This window comes from Cyclopterus lumpus, chromosome 8, assembly GCF_009769545.1.
Source record: "Cyclopterus lumpus isolate fCycLum1 chromosome 8, fCycLum1.pri, whole genome shotgun sequence".
In the NCBI taxonomy this organism is placed as follows: Eukaryota; Metazoa; Chordata; class Actinopteri; order Perciformes; family Cyclopteridae; genus Cyclopterus; species Cyclopterus lumpus.
Genome location: NC_046973.1, coordinates 794,347 through 810,597, shown reverse-complemented (window position 1 = coordinate 810,597; position 16,251 = coordinate 794,347). Strand labels below are relative to the sequence as shown.

The 16,251-nt window shown below is 47.4% G+C and overlaps 1 protein-coding gene across 4 annotated transcripts; it reads right to left on the bottom strand.

Annotated features, from left to right (window-relative positions):
- Positions 1–1,552: 1,552 nt before the first annotated feature.
- On the bottom strand, positions 1,553–15,940 carry si:dkey-89b17.4 (zinc finger protein 646). 4 transcript variants are annotated; one of them, XM_034538857.1, is made up of 5 exons: positions 15,673–15,940; positions 7,787–10,543; positions 6,017–7,126; positions 5,834–5,929; positions 4,919–5,027 (listed from the first exon to the last, which is right to left on the bottom strand). In XM_034538857.1, exons 2-4 carry the CDS (start codon positions 10,336–10,338, stop codon positions 5,851–5,853), a joined length of 3,741 nt encoding a protein of 1,246 aa, XP_034394748.1. In that variant the 5' UTR covers positions 10,339–10,543; positions 15,673–15,940; the 3' UTR covers positions 4,919–5,027; positions 5,834–5,850. The 4 variants fall into 4 exon arrangements, with proteins under 4 accessions (XP_034394747.1, XP_034394748.1, XP_034394749.1 ...); XM_034538858.1 differs by having other exon boundaries at positions 6,023–7,126; XM_034538859.1 differs by having other exon boundaries at positions 6,082–7,126.
- Positions 15,941–16,251: the final 311 nt, after the last annotated feature.

Here is a 16,251-nt window from a genome sequence, read left to right as displayed (position 1 = left end):
ACTTTGTTTTTACAACATACTATAACTTTGTTTTAACAACATACTATATTATAACTTTGTTTTAACAACATACTATATTATAACTTTGTTTTTACAACATACTATAACTTTGTTTTAACAACATACTATATTATAACTTTGTTTTAACAACATACTATATTATAACTTTGTTTTTACAACATACTATAACTTTGTTTTTACAACATACTATAACTTTGTTTTAACAACGTACTATAACTTTGTTTTAACAACGTACTATATTATAACTTTGTTTTTACAACGTACTATAACTTTGTTTTAACAACATACTATAACTTTGTTTTAACAACATACTATATTATAACTTTGTTTTAACAACATACTATATTATAACTTTGTTTTTACAACATACTATAACTTTGTTTTTACAACATACTATAACTTTGTTTTTACAACATACTATAACTTTGTTTTAACAACGTACTATATTATAACTTTGTTTTAACAACGTACTATATTATAACTTTGTTTTAACAACGTACTTTATTATAACTTTGTTTTAACAACGTACTTTATTATAACTTTGTTTTAACAACGTACAATATTACAACTTTGTTTTAACAACGTACTATATTACAACTTTGTTTTAACAACGTACTATATTATAACTTTGTTTTAACAACGTACTATATTATAACTTTGTTTTAACAACATACTATAACTTTGTTTTAACAACGTACTATAACTTTGTTTTAACAACATACTATAACTTTGTTTTAACAACGTACTATATTATAACTTTGTTTTAACAACATACTATAACTTCGTTTTTACAACATACTATAACTTTGTTTTAACAACATACTATAACTTTGTTTTAACAACATATTATAACTTTGTTTTAACAACGTACTATTACTTTGTTTTAACAACATACTATATTATAACTTTGTTTTTACAACATACTATAACTTTGTTTTTACAACATACTATAACTTTGTTTTAACAACGTACTATAACTTTGTTTTAACAACATACTATATTATAACTTTGTTTTTACAACATACTATAACTTTGTTTTTACAACATACTATAACTTTGTTTTAACAACATATTATAACTTTGTTTTAACAACGTACTATAACTTTGTTTTAACAACGTACTATAACTTTATTTCTACAACATACTATAACTTTGTTTTAACAACGTACTATAACTTTGTTTATACAACATACTATAACTGTTTTAACAACATACTACAACTTTGTTTTTTACAAAATACTACACTAACTTTTTACAACATACTATACATACTAACTTTTATTAATACTAACCTTTTACAACATAAAAAACATTTGATTTCTTTTCATCAGTGGATCTTTTCCTCAATAGCTGTCGTTATGGTATAAGACGACATTATTTGACAAAACTTATTTAAATGTTCCATAAATTGTTGTTGACAGTTGGTGATACGTTTATATATTCATATAAATATAGCTTCAAATCGTACAGTTGTGCCTAATAAACTGACCGTGAGTGGAACCGATTGAACACGCTGACCTCCATGTTTTTTTCAGCTATTTATTTTCAGTACTCAGCAGTAAGGGTTATAATATATGGACACATTTTTCTGTTAAGAAATGAATTATCAAAACATAGTTTATAAAAGTGTATAGTAAGCATTACATATATATATGCATGGAAACAAAAAAAGGGGGTTATAGTCGTTCCAAACCAAATCTTTTCCTCCTCTAGAAACTACAATAAATGCAGGAAAGAGTCCAAATCCAACATGGCGGAGGAGAAGAAAAGAAAGAGAGAATGTACAGTTATGATTGGCTGTTCTAGATCACATGACTCCTACAGCACGGCTTCATCTTTTCTTTTTTTTAAACTAGCACCAGTGCTCTTGAACACGCTGACAAACTGTGTTTAAAACACACACAGAGGATTCAACAACGCAATTAAATATGAAGGAAAAATAATAACACCAATAAATACAAGAGGTTACCATAAAAACCATAAAGAGGTTCCACTGATGAGGACTGAATGCGCCCCCATAAAGAGGAGTCACGAGTCGTCCCTTTTCAATGTTTGATTCTCGTAAAACAGGAAGTGACGTGGTGTGTGTGGGGGGGGGGGTCAATATGGAAGAGAGGATGGTGGGAGGGCTCGACTGAGAAAGACCGTCACAACATCACTTAGTTAAAGGCAAGAAAACACTGTCCATCATCTCCACAGAACAGGGGCATTGTGGGTAACGGGGGTGTTTACATCAACACAGCTCTAAACTCACATCCTACAGACTAGCGCCGGCCATTACAAGTGTTAATAATAATAATAATAATATAAATAAATGCATTACTACAATGATCTGTTGTCTTGTGTCCTTCTTATAAAAGAGCTACTGTAGATATCACAAGTACAATACAAGTAAGTACAAGTAAGTACAAGTACAATACAGGATCCAACAATATACACCGCAGCGGTACTTTGTGTGTTTTAAGTCCTCTGTGGTTTCTGTCTCTCAACCCAGTCGGATCGGACGGGATTCTGCCCTCGTTCACACACAGAGGGCAACGGGGAGGGCAACATAGAGGGCAACGGGGAGGGCAACATAGAGGGCAACGGGGAGGGCAACGGAGAGAGCAACAGGGAGGGCAACATAGAGGGCAACGGGGAGAGCAACGGAGAGAGCAACATAGAGAGCAACGGGGAGGGCAACATAGAGGGCAACGGAGAGGGCAACATAGAGGGCAACGGGAGGGCAACGGGGAGAGCAACAGGGAGGGCAACATAGAGGGCAACGGGGAGAGCAACGGAGAGAGCAACATAGAGAGCAACGGGGAGGGCAACATAGAGGGCAACGGAGAGGGCAACATAGAGGGCAACATAGAGGGCAACGGGGAGGGCAACGGAGAGAGCAACAGGGAGGGCAACATAGAGGGCAACGGGGAGGGCAACGGAGAGAGCAACATAGAGAGCAACGGGGAGGGCAACATAGAGGGCAACGGAGAGGGCAACATAGAGGGCAACGGAGAGAGCAACATAGAGAGCAACGGGGAGGGCAACGGAGAGGGCAACATAGAGGGCAACGGGGAGGGCAACGGAGAGAGCAACAGGGAGGGCAACATAGAGGGCAACGGGGAGGGCAACGGAGAGGGCAACATAGAGGGCAACGGGGAGGGCAACGGAGAGAGCAACAGGGAGGGCAACATAGAGGGCAACGGGGAGGGCAACATAGAGGGCAACGGGGAGGCCAACGGAGAGGGCAACATAGAGGGCAACGGGGAGGGCACCAGAGAGGGCAACGGGGAGGGCAGAGAGGGGCAACTCGTTTTAAACCAATAAACTCGATGGCTTCGTATTTGACACGCGGGTCGTCGTCCATGGGGTACTGTCTCTTTAAGACGTACATGGTTAACGGTTGGCTGATAAATAATGGTATTATTCGGGTTCTCTTTGACTCGAGGTCAGACACCGGACAGTTTATACATGACGAGCTCTTCTTCACCTGCTGATGAAGACCACGGCAGGAGGTTCGTTTACTTCAGGACGAAATGTGTGGACGAGCAAATGAAGCGCTCCACACGCTGAAGAGTGTGTGTGAACGAGGCGACGGCAACACACACTCACATCTATGCAAAGTCTTTGCTTCGTCCTGTCAAACCACCGAGAAAAAGAAACACAAAGCAACGCTCTCTGGTCTTCACCAGTATCTCAAATTAAAAACACATTGTTCCCGTTTGACTTTAAAAACACGGTGACGAAGGCCAAGAGAGAAGAACTCCCCAGAAACATCAGCAGGAGAACAACTGAAGCACCAATCAGCTCCCGGGGTTTGAAATGGACATGATGAAACCAGACCTCCCACCAGCGGACTCTTCAGTCTCTACGAGCCGTGTGCAGCAGGAAGTGATGTCGCGTCTACAGTCTGGGACACGATTACCACCTGGGCCTCGTGGGTCGTCCATGAAGGATGGTCAGAAAGTGTGTGTGTGGCGTCCATTTTATGTTGTCCCTCCTGCTTTGTGAGTCTGTTACACACAAACACACACACTGGAGAAGTGAGGCAGGAGGGTGAGCAGTTTTGTCACTTCCAAAAATTGGCATGTGACTGCAATTCCCCGCCTCCTCCCCGTGTCTCGTGCCCCCCATCCCTTAGGTTATATGAAGGCGCCGCTGGGCATACCCAAGAAGTTGGGCGCCCCCACAGCCATGGGGGGCGCCGTGGAGCCGCTCCAGTGCACCTTCAGGTGGTGCCTCAGGTTTGACTTGGAGGAGAAGCGCTTGTCGCACTGTTGACAGGAGAACGGCTTCTCCTTGGTGTGGATGCGGCGGTGGCAAATGAGTTGGGTGGACACCCGGAAGGACTTGCCGCAGTCGGGGCACTGGTAGCGTTTGGGCTCGGTGTGGATCCGCCGGTGGTTCTTGAGGGACATGAGGTTGGGGAACTCCTTCTGGCAGGAGTTGCAGAAGTAGGTCCCGGTCTTGTGGCTGTTCTTGTGGTTGAGCAGGGAGCTGGCGTGGCGGTACGACCGGCCGCACTGATCGCACACGTGGGGTTTGGCGGCCTCGCTGTGGCGGCCGCGGGCTTTGCCCACACTGCTCGGGTTGAGTCCTTGCTCTTGCATCAGGGTGAGGTCCAGGCCGGACCCCCAGCCCAGCTCCTGGGAGCCCCCCGGTCGGGGCTGCTGGGGTCTGGGCTGGCGGGGCTGCGGCGCCTGGCCGTGGGTGATCTCCATGTGGAGCCGGAAGCTGGCCTGTGTGGGGAAAGCCCGCTGGCAGGACCGGCAGGTCAGCTCCCGCTGCTTCTGGTGGACGCGGCGGTGGTTGTAGAGCTGGGACGAGACGCGGAAGGCCTTGCCGCAGTCGTGGCAGCGGTGGCGCCGTGTCTCTGAGTGGATGCGGCGGTGGTTCTTCAGGGCGAGCAGGTTGGAGTAGGTCTTGAGGCACACGGCGCAATGGTAGATGCCGACGGTGTGGGTGTTCTTGTGGTTGAGGAGGGAGCTGGCGTGGCGGTACGACCGGCCGCACTGATCACATCTGTGCAGAGGCAAACAGGAGCAACAGGGGGAGGAGGAGAGGAAGAGGGAGATTAGTAACAGAAGATGGTGGTTTGTTCTCACTGCTCTGTCTTTATCGCACTTACTGGTTACCACTTTTTCTTTAGAATGATTGAACATCTAAGATGTTGCTCATACAGGTATATGATCTGAAATCCGGCTTAAAGCTTTCAAAGAAGACAACTACAAAGTGGTGTACCATTTAAAGTTATGATTTCTATACAGGTCATAGGGAGAGGACTGCAGGGGGAGGGAGAGGGACACGGGAGGAGCTATGAACAAACAACTGGGGGTCATGGGGCGACTGGGAGGCATCTGCTGCTCCCTGCACTGCACAATGGCCACAAGCTCCAAACTGGAAACGAGGAGTTCAAAGACCTTCTTTTGGGCGGTTACGACATTCGAGTACTGATGAAAGATCCATGGAACCGAGCAGCTCAACTATACGAGATTCTAGTAAAGAATCCGTTACCTGTCGTAAAGCCTCGAGATGTGTGCAGTGCAGCTAGCTACAAATACTTCCTGATCTTACCTAAGATCACATCACTACATTGCAACTCGTAACTGGCCAGAATCATGATGCTACTTCAATAAAACAAAACACAAACAAAGACTACAGTCAGGATCAGGAACAGACATCAGAACTGGAGGTTCAGCTCAAATACACAAAACACTGCAGAATCAGATCTGTGTCAGAAAGCATGAAAACAAAACATCTAAACATGGAAGTAGCCCAAAAAACGACAAAGTGTGACATATGCTAACTGAAAGCAAACGGTTTGACTTATCTGGTCTCTCCACTAATTCAATTTGTCCAAACTTCAGAAAAATCCGAATTCCGGCACGCGTATGGTCCCAAGGAAGCCGGATTGGAGATCATATACCTGTAATAGACACGTAGAGACCTAAATTTATCTATTTTATATTTTTTTCCAACTTCGAAGAATCACAAACAACTGACGAGAACTCACGTGTACCGACACTCGTCGCTCTCTCCCGCGGGTGCCGTTGGCTTCCTCCTCACTTCCATGCCTACCTGGTTGTCCCCGCAGCGGTGCCTGGCGAGACCGGACCTCCCCTGGAAGCTCTTCCCGCAGGTGGGGCAGCCGAAGGGGGTGGCACCCTCCTCGTGGACCTTCTGGTGGTTTCGGAGGAACCTGGCCAGCCGGAAGGCCTTCCCACAGGTGTGGCAGATGTGCTTCTTCCGCTGGGTGTGGATGCGCATGTGGTTGCGCAGCGCCATGTAGTTAGTGTACGGCTTGTCGCAGAAGTTGCACCGGAAGTTGCCCGTCTTGTGGGTGTGCTTGTGGTTCAGCAGCGAGCTGGCATGCTTGTAGGCGCAGCTGCACAGGTCGCAGGCGTAGGGCCTCTCGTCGGAGTCCAGCTCCACCGAGCTCCTCTCCAGGCTGATGTTGGCGGAGCTGCTGGTGGAGGAGGACGAGGGGAGGTGCTGGGCCGGGCAGTCGTGGGCCGCAAGCTCGTCCGCCGTTGTGAAACCTTCACAACAGCCGTCGCACTCAAAGTCCATCTGGACCCCGGGGCCCTGGGGCCCTTTGCACAGGCCGGCCGTGGTGTGGGTCGCCAGCTGCCTCTGGGTGCGGAAGCCTTTGCCACATTCTTGGCAGTTGTGCTTCTTCTGGGCGAAGTGCAGCCGCAGATGGTTCTTCATGGCCAGCCGGTTGGGGTACGTGGAGTTACAGACGTTGCAGTGGTACTCCCCGATTTTGTGAAGGTTCTTGTGGTTGGCCAGGCTGCCTGCGTGCCGGTACGTCTTGCCGCATTCCTCACAGGCGAAAGGCCGCCGCCCGGTCTCGGCAGGGTCAAACTTCTGGGGCCTGGAGGTTCCCGCGGACGAGTAGGGCTTTTTGAAGCCTTGGTGGCTGTACTTCACGCCCCCTCCTGGACCCTTTGACGACTCGCCCCTCATGCTCTGCATCTGAGACGGGCCGGGCTGCTGGAAGCGGGAACTGTTGCCGCCGGTCCGAACGAGGCCTTTGGCCCGGTGCTCCTCGTGGAGACGGAGGTGGTTGATCAGCTGCTTCTGGATCTTGAAGGCCTTGCCGCATTCCTCACACTTGTGCCTGTAGGGAGGGGGGAGACGACACACACAACAGGATCTCTGTGAATACGGGACTTTAGAGACCACGTTCACATTATTGGGACCAACGTAAACTCTACCGAGCTCACAAACCAATAATCCATTAGTGGTGCAACGGGTCATAAAACCCACGGATCAGAAACAATTACGTTTAGATCTCTGACCACGATACTAATGATTGATCATTGACAATCCATATTAATAGATGCCGATCTCTTTGTTGACTCTGAAGTCAGTAAACCATCAAATATTCCAAATGTTGTATTTTGTTTTAGTAATTTAATTTTTTTTCAAATGAATGAATACAATATATTTTATAGTCGTTCTTGGTGTTAATGAAATTTAACAATGAGTTCAGAGCTTTGGGAAGTTAAACACCATAATTTATCTCTAATATCTATTTTATATTAATGTCTGCATTTATTCTAGTTTATCACCACCACTATATTTTACTAGATTACATTGAAAGCATCATGAGAACGTTATCTTTTACCTCCAGCCAGTACTCATTTTCACTGAACGCATCACCATGTAACTGAAGGGAACCTCGCTGGTGTCTTTAAACACAAACTTCAACCGGCCAACTTTAAAACATCAGCCTAAGAATAAAAAACAATAGAAATGAACAGAATCAGGGACCTACCTCTTGAGATCAAAGTGGGTCCTTTGGTGGTTCTTGAGCGCCAACAAATTGTAGTAGCGCTTCTGACACACCAAGCAGCGGAACACACCCGTCTTATGGGACTTCTTGTGGTTGAGGAGTGAGCAAGGGTGCCTGTATCCTCGTCCACATTGGTCGCACTTGTGGGGTTTGTCACTTTGGTCAACCATCGGCCTGCGTCCATCGCCGCCGACATCACGGCTTCCTCCGGCAACGCCGTTGCCGTCTCCTCCAGACATCCCTTTGGCTCCGTTCAGGCCCTGCTTGCTCAGGGAGCTGGCCCGATTCTTGCCAGGGCACAGGTGGGTGATCAGGTGGTGGCGGTCAGCAAAGAACATTCCGCAGTCGACACAGATGTGGTTGCGTCCGTCCATCTTGTCGTTGCCGTTGGCAGAGCTGCCTACGATGCCTTGTTGCTGGCCGTCCGGCCTTTGGGGGCCGTGGACTAACTGGTGATTCAGGAGGTCCTGCTTCCTGGAGAAGCTCTGGCCACAGGTGGAGCAGATCATCCTCCACTCCTGCTCAAGAGTGGAAGGTCCTGGCCCTGTCGGGTTATTGGCATGGCTACGCAGGTGGCTTCTGAGGGCTCGAAGGCTGGCGTAGTGGTTGCCGCACACCGAGCACTGATACACCTCCCCATCGTCCTCGTCGTCTTTTTCATTGCTACCCATTCTCTTGCCTGCGCTCTGGGAGTACTGTCGCTGGCTGCTGCCTTCCTTCAGGCTGCTGGAGCTCCCAGTGGGCAGCGAGGTTCCACTGGAGCTGTGGTAGTTCATGCTCCCCATGAAACCATTGGACATGGTGCTCTGCTGTGGTTGCTGGCCACGACGGGGACACATGTGCGACTTGATGCCGGACACGTCGCCGTACATCTCGCCACAGTCGGCGCACACGTGTCTGTCGGCCTGCCGGTGGGCAGAGTTGCTCTGGGAAAGCGAGCTGCCGTCGAAGCGATCGTGAAACTCGAGGGAGTCCAGCCCGCTGCTGTGGCCACTGTCCGGTACGAAGTGGGCAGCGTCCCCGAGATTCCCCGGCAGAGAAATTGGAGTGGTCGCACCACTGCCCTCCTGGACATAGCTCTGCTGGGAGTCCAGAGTCAGCGGCTCCGGAGACAGCCAGTCATTGCTGTCGTTATTGATCGGCTGGTTGGAGCCGCGCCCCTTGTGACTCCGCAGGTGGCTGTGTAGCGCCGCCAGGTGAGGGTACTGCTTACAGCAGATGGTGCACTGGTAGTGGCCCGTCTGATGGCAGCGTTTGTGGTTGACAAGGCTTCCCGCGTGCCGATAGCTCTTGCCACATTCCCCGCATTTAAATCGGCGCTCTCCATTGTCCGGAGAGTTGGCCTGGGGCACGCGGCCTCCGGAGGGGGAAGACACCGAGCCCTGTGAACCAGAGCTTAGTGTGTCCGAATTGAGGAGGGAGCCATCCTGGCCGTGGGAGCCCGGGTGGGGGTCATGGGTCAGATAGTGGACTTTCAAGGTCTCCAGATCTGGGTGTCCCGCGCCACAGTATGCGCATGTGTAGATGGGATTGTTGACCGGAGGGCCCATTATGGGGTCATAGGGACCTCTCTTGTCACTGGGCAGGGGTGGCAGCGGCAGAGGGTCACCCAGAGTGGGGGGGTACGCCGTGGATCGAACCGCACTCAGATTGTGGGGCATGATGCCCGGGAAGCTGCGCGGCAGGCCGAGGGAGGGCGAGGCCGCGTTGTGCAGCAGGATGTGCTCCTGAAAGTCTGTCTTATTTGGCAGCGCTATCTGGCACAGGTGGCAGAAGCATGAAGCCGTGTCATCGCTCTGAGAGGCCTGCGTGCCACCGCCGCGCTCCGAGCCGTGGAGGCTGCTGCTGCTCACCATGGTCGCCCCGGGGGTCTTGAACTTCGAGTGAGTTCTCTCGTGGCTGTTTAAGGCAGCCAGGTTGCTGAATTGTTTGAAACAAACAGAGCACTTGAAAGTTCCTTGCTGGTGACACTTCTTGTGGTTCACCAGACTGCCGTGGTGCCGGTATGTCCGGTCGCACTGGTCACACTTGAAGGGTCGGTCCCAGGCGTCGTCGGATTCGGGGGAGCCTTTTTTCCCGTGGTCGTCTGTCTCGTGGCTTTGTTGGACACTGTGGACCATGCCACTATTATTCAAATGAGGGCGCCCAAACCCGTCGGAGAGGTCTTGGGCGAGGCCGTAGTCCCTCTCGTCGTGGCCCGCTTCTTCGGGAACCTCTTCGCTCTCTTCTTCTGCGTGGGCGCTGCTGGGGGACAACGTGTGGATGCGGAGGTGGTTCTTCAAGGCGACGGCGTTGGGCAGGGTGCGGGTGCAAACGGGGCACTGGAACGAACCCACCTCGTGAGACTTCTTATGATTGGCTAAGCTGGCTGCGTGCTTGTAAATTCTGCCACACTGTTCACACTCGAAGCGACCGTTCTCTTCCTGCTGATAATGTGCTTTCATATGTTCTAGAAGACTTGGAGTACTCGGACAAACCATATCACACTCTTTACAGGGGAAACCCTTGGCTCGACTCATATCATGCATTGCCATAGTACTCTAACGCTAATCGGTCGGAGAATCGCGGTTCACAACAAAAGCGATGAACAGTGCATTAGGGAGGCGGAGGAGGAAAACAGCGGTGCTTAGCTCTTCAGCTGAGGGGCGGCCATTATATCCCCGGTGCCGGTCCAGCCAATCAGGGCCCACCTTGGAAGGAGGCGGGCCTGCGGGGGTCACACCAGCCAATGAGGTCTCACTGTGGAGACAAGAAGAGAAGGTTATTGAAAAGGGTCAAGGCTTAAAATTCGTTATATTCATTGACGGCCCTTTCAAACGAAATCAGAGTTAAACTTGCTTTCATCCGATTAAGAGATTATTACCCTCAAACTATAAGTATACAAGATATACGTATTTTGATAATTGACGTCTCTTTGGTGTTATTCATGGTTTCTTCTTATTTATTATTTTTAATTGAATACCTTCGTATTTGTGATGGGATTTTAATGTATAGACTTAATGATTTATTAAAAAAATATGATAGATGAAAAGAATAATTAAATGCAGCTAAAATTAGATGGCACTGATTTATTTACCCATATATTTACTTTAAAACTGAACCAATGTCAATGTCATCTGAAGCATGTTATATTAATACAACAACGTTTTGTATTCAAAAGTCATCAGCAATATATGTTGTTTTCACCACAAAAAGGAAATAGAATGTAAACATTAAAATTAAAGATGCAACTAATGATGATTGTTATTAATTATTCTGATGATGACGTTGTTTTTCCAATCAACAGCTTAAACCCACAAAATATGAATTTATGCGTGATCGAAACAGAGAAAAGTAGAAAATCTTTAACATGTTAAAGATCAAGAAAACTCTTTTTATTTATGTTTTAATTCATTGTTTAATTAATTAATTAATGAAAGGTGAAAAAAACATCAGCGGCTCTCATACCAACGACGGTATTTAAACACATATTTAAATGTTCTTTTCTCTTTAAAACATGATCAATATTCCCGTTTTTAATTAAATCATCTTCACATTATACACCAATAGTGATTTTAACAAACTATTAAAAATTATTATGTTAATCTTTAGTTTCTTGATGCTTATTTCTGACACACACAGATTAACAGATTAAACTGTTAATGTGAACAAACACTGAGGACCAGGTTCTTGACAGATCCAGATCAGTATGCAAACTACGATCCAGACCAGTATGCAAACTACGATCCAGACCAGTATGCAAACTACCATCCAGACCAGTATGCACACTATGATCCAGACCAGTATGCAAACTACCATCCAGACCAGTATGCAAACTACCATCCAGACCAGTATGCACACTATGATCCAGACCAGTATGCAAACTACCATCCAGACCAGTATGCAAACTACCATCCAGACCAGTATGCAAACTATGATCCAGACCAGTATGCAAACTACGATCCAGACCAGTAGGCAAACTACGATCCAGACCAGTATGCAAACTATGACCAAGACCAGTATGCAAACTACCATCCAGACCAGTATGCAAACTACCATCCAGACCAGTATGCAAACTATGATCCAGACCAGTATGCAAACTACCATCCAGACCAGTATGCAAACTATGATCCAGACCAGTATGCAAACTACGATCCAGACCAGTAGGCAAACTACGATCCAGACCAGTATGCAAACTATGACCAAGACCAGTATGCAAACTACCATCCAGACCAGTATGCAAACTACCATCCAGACCAGTAAGCAAACTATGATCCAGACCAGTATGCAAACTATGACCAAGACCAGTATGCAAACTACCATCCAGACCAGTAAGCAAACTATGATCCAGACCAGTATGCAAACTATGATCCAGACCAGTATGCAAACTATGATCCAGACCAGTATGCAAACTACCATCCAGACCAGTATGCAAACTACCATCCAGACCAGTATGCAAACTACCATCCAGACCAGTAAGCAAACTATGATCCAGACCAGTATGCAAACTATGATCCAGACCAGTATGCAAACTATGACCAAGACCAGTATGCAAACTACCATCCAGACCAGTATGCAAACTACCATCCAGACCAGTATGCAAACTATGACCAAGACCAGTATGCAAACTACCATCCAGACCAGTATGCAAACTATGATCCAGACCAGTATGCAAACTATGATCCAGACCAGTATGCAAACTATGATCCAGACCAGTAAGCAAACTACGATCCAGACCAGTATGCAAGCTACGATCCAGACCAGTATGCAAACTACCATCCAGACCAGTATGCAAGCTACGATCCAGACCAGTATGCAAACTACCATCCAGACCAGTATGCAAGCTACGATCCAGACCAGTATGCAAACTATGATCCAGACCAGTATGCAAACTATGATCCAGGCCAGTATGCAAGCTACGATCCAGACCAGAATGCAAACTACGATCCAGACCAGTATGCAAACTACCATCCAGACCAGTATGCAAACTACCAGTCTGCAAATTACCATTCAGACCAGTATGCAAACTAAGATCCAGACCAGTATGCAAACTACCATCCAGACCAGTATGCAAACAATGATCCAGACCAGTATACAAACTACCATCCAGACCAGTATGCAAGCTACGATCCAGACCAGTATGCAAACTACGATCCAGACCAGTATGCAAACTACCATCCAGACCAGTATGCAAACTACCATCCAGACCAGTATGCAAACTATGATCCAGACCAGTAAGCAAACTATGATCCAGACCAGTATGCAAACTACCATCCAGACCAGTATGCAAGCTACGATCCAGACCAGTATGCAAACTACGATCCAGACCAGTATGCAAACTACCATCCAGACCAGTATGCAAACTACCATCCAGACCAGTATGCAAACTATGATCCAGACCAGTAAGCAAACTATGATCCAGACCAGTATGCAAACTACCATCCAGACCAGTATGCAAGCTACGATCCAGACCAGTAGGCAAACTACGATCCAGACCAGTATGCAAATTACCATTCAGACCAGTATGCAAACTACCATCCAGACCAGTATGCAAACTATGATCCAGACCAGTATGCAAGCTACGATCCAGACCAGTATGCAAACTACCATCCAGACCAGTATGCAAACTATGATCCAGACCAGTAAGCAAACTATGATCCAGACCAGTATGCAAACTACCATCCAGACCAGTATGCAAGCTACGATCCAGACCAGTATGCAAACTACGATCCAGACCAGTATGTAAACTACGATCCAGACCAGTATGCAAACTACGATCCAGACCAGTATGCAAACTACCATCCAGACCAGTATGCAAGCTATGATCCAGACCAGTATGCAAACTACGATCCAGACCAGTATGCAAACTACCATCCAGACCAGTATGCAAACTATGATCCAGACCAGTAAGCAAACTATGATCCAGACCAGTATGCAAACTACCATCCAGACCAGTATGCAAGCTACGATCCAGACCAGTATGCAAACTACGATCCAGACCAGTATGCAAACTACGATCCAGACCAGTATGCAAACTACGATCCAGACCAGTATGCAAACTACCATCCAGACCAGTATGCAAGCTATGATCCAGACCAGTATGCAAACTATGATCCAGACCAGTATGCAAACTACGATCCAGACCAGTATGCAAGCTATGATCCAGACCAGTATGCAAACTATGATCCAATTCAATTTCAATTCAGTTTATTTTTTACAGCCCAAATCACAACCTCCCCTCAGAGGGCTTTACAATCTGTACACATACGACATCCCTGACCTTTGACCTCACATCGGATCAGGAAAAACTCCCCAAAAATAACCTTTGACAGGGAAAAAAGGGAAGAAACCTTCAGGAGAGCAACAGAGGAGGATCCCTCTCCCCGGATGGACAGATGAATAGATGTCATGTGACCAGATGAACAGCAATTACATAAAGATTCAATGAATATGACAGAATGTATGAATAATAAGAAGTAGGCATGGACCACGATCCAGACCTCCACAATCCATCTAGTAAATTGAAGAACATTTTCAGACATTTGTATATATATATATATATATATATATATATATATATATATAAATAGAAATTAAACAATACGTAATCTACAGTGTCACTCTGATGTGTTTTTAATATATTTGCATTCATAGTATACCTCCATCTGTTTATTCTTATTATTAACATTACAACAATATCTGCTGTCGATATAACATGTTAGTAGATTAATTAATTATTAATAAAATATAATCTGCACAGTAGTTTTTATATATTCTGGTACTTTTTGTATTTTAACTGTTTGGTGAAAAAACTGAAGTCAGTATAATGAAGTTTAATCTGATTTCTGAGGTGAAATAATCCTCAATAATCCGGATGAAGGGCTAGTTCACATACAGATTTGAATCAGACAGTAGCCAATCAGAACGCGTGCTGCCCGCTTGTTCCTCCAGATAGAGTAAACAAACCGGATAAAGTAAACAAACCGGGGGGGGCTTATTATTTACGGCTCAGGGGGGTTTTACACCCAACAAGCCCGGGTTAAACCCGGGTCAGCAGCTTCGTTACTCACAAACTCTACATCTACATTTGTGCATCGCCTTATTGCTGCTCATGAGAGCCGGACACATGCGGGCCGGTCCGGCTGACCTTGGCCCGTTTCTTCTCCTCTCCTCCGGCTTCAGGTTCCGGGCAAAGCGGAGCGTCTCCTCCGGGAGGCCGACATTTGCTTCGGCCCCGAGTGGGAACGAACCAGAGAGGGGGCGAGGGGGGCTGCCCGACCCCACGGGGGGTTGACCGGTAGCATCACGTAAATAACCCGTTGTTTATTTCCGTAGTGCTCCCGGTGCAGCGGGGGACCCCCCCTCCCGTGGTACCTCCGGCTCCTCTCGGAGCCCCGTCTCCTCTGAAAATGGCTTTCGAGCAGCAGAGAGCCATTTTCCCCCGATGCTAACGGCTAGCTGCTCCCTTCAGCCCAGCGGGCTGTTATTAACAGTTAATAACAACTATGAACGCGTATTAACACGTATTACTAACAGGAGTGGCGATTCACCGACAGTAGTAATGATTTATATAGAATAAACACGTTTAATAAAACATAAAGAGTGCAGACACACACAAGCTAACGTTAGCATCAACCCCCCCCCCCCCCACGCGAGGAGAGAAAGGGGGTAAAACGGAAGTACGAAAAACCACAAAACGGTAAACAAAAACAACAAACAACTCCACGCACAACAGGGCGCGCGCCCCAAAGACCCCCACTGAGTACAATAAAGCGCAAATTATAGCACAAGGGGGGGGGCAGCTAGCTAGCCCAGTTAGCACGGCTAGCCCGCAGCTACACAAAGATCTCGGCCCCATTGATGGAAACACGGCGCTGCTCGTCACTCACCCCTCGATCGGCCTCTGTGCCCGCGCGGGAGATCGATGCACCGCGTGGAGGTGTGGAAGATGCACGTTTCACGGATTAAGCATAATTTATTTTTCTCCTCCTCCGGTAGAAACACCGACTTTTTTGGCTCCTGGCTTTCGGCTCTTCCCCCCCTCTCTCTCTCTCTCTCTTTCTCTCTCTCTCTCGCTCTACCGCCGCTTCGACAACACACTTCCTGCCGCTGCGCGCCGCGCGCAAACGGAGCGCGAGCGGCTGCTGCTGCGCGCGCGGCGGCGGCTCCGCGTCATCATGCGCAGAATGGAAAAACACGGGAAACGTTCCAGCTTGTTGTTTTTACCGTCAGTTGGAGGTTCCTGAAGGTTCTTCGTGTGGTTCTACTGTGGGCCCGATAGAGCCCCCTGAGAGGCCAGGTAGAGGCCCCTGAGAGGCCCGGTAGAGCCCCCTGAGAGGCCAGGTAGAGGCCCCTGAGAGGCCCGGTAGAGCCCCCTGAGAGGCCCGGTAGAGCCCCCTGAGAGGCCAGGTAGAGCCCCCTGAGAGGCCAGGTAGAGGCCCCTGAGAGGCCCGGTAGAGCCCCCTGAG

What these genes read in the sequence shown, in the direction of transcription:
- si:dkey-89b17.4 (XM_034538856.1), bottom strand. Translation starts at nt 10,338, where the DNA reads ATGGCAATGCATGATATGAGTCGAGCCAAGGGTTTCCCCTGTAAAGAG. An exon ending in ACCCACTTTGATCTCAAGAG is followed by an intron (nt 7,127 to 7,786) that starts GTAGGTCCCTGA and finishes CCCTCCCTACAG; the next exon opens with GCACAAGTGTGAGGAATGCG. An exon ending in AGCGACGAGTGTCGGTACAC is followed by an intron (nt 5,026 to 6,016) that starts GTGAGTTCTCGT and finishes GCCTCTGCACAG; the next exon opens with ATGTGATCAGTGCGGCCGGT.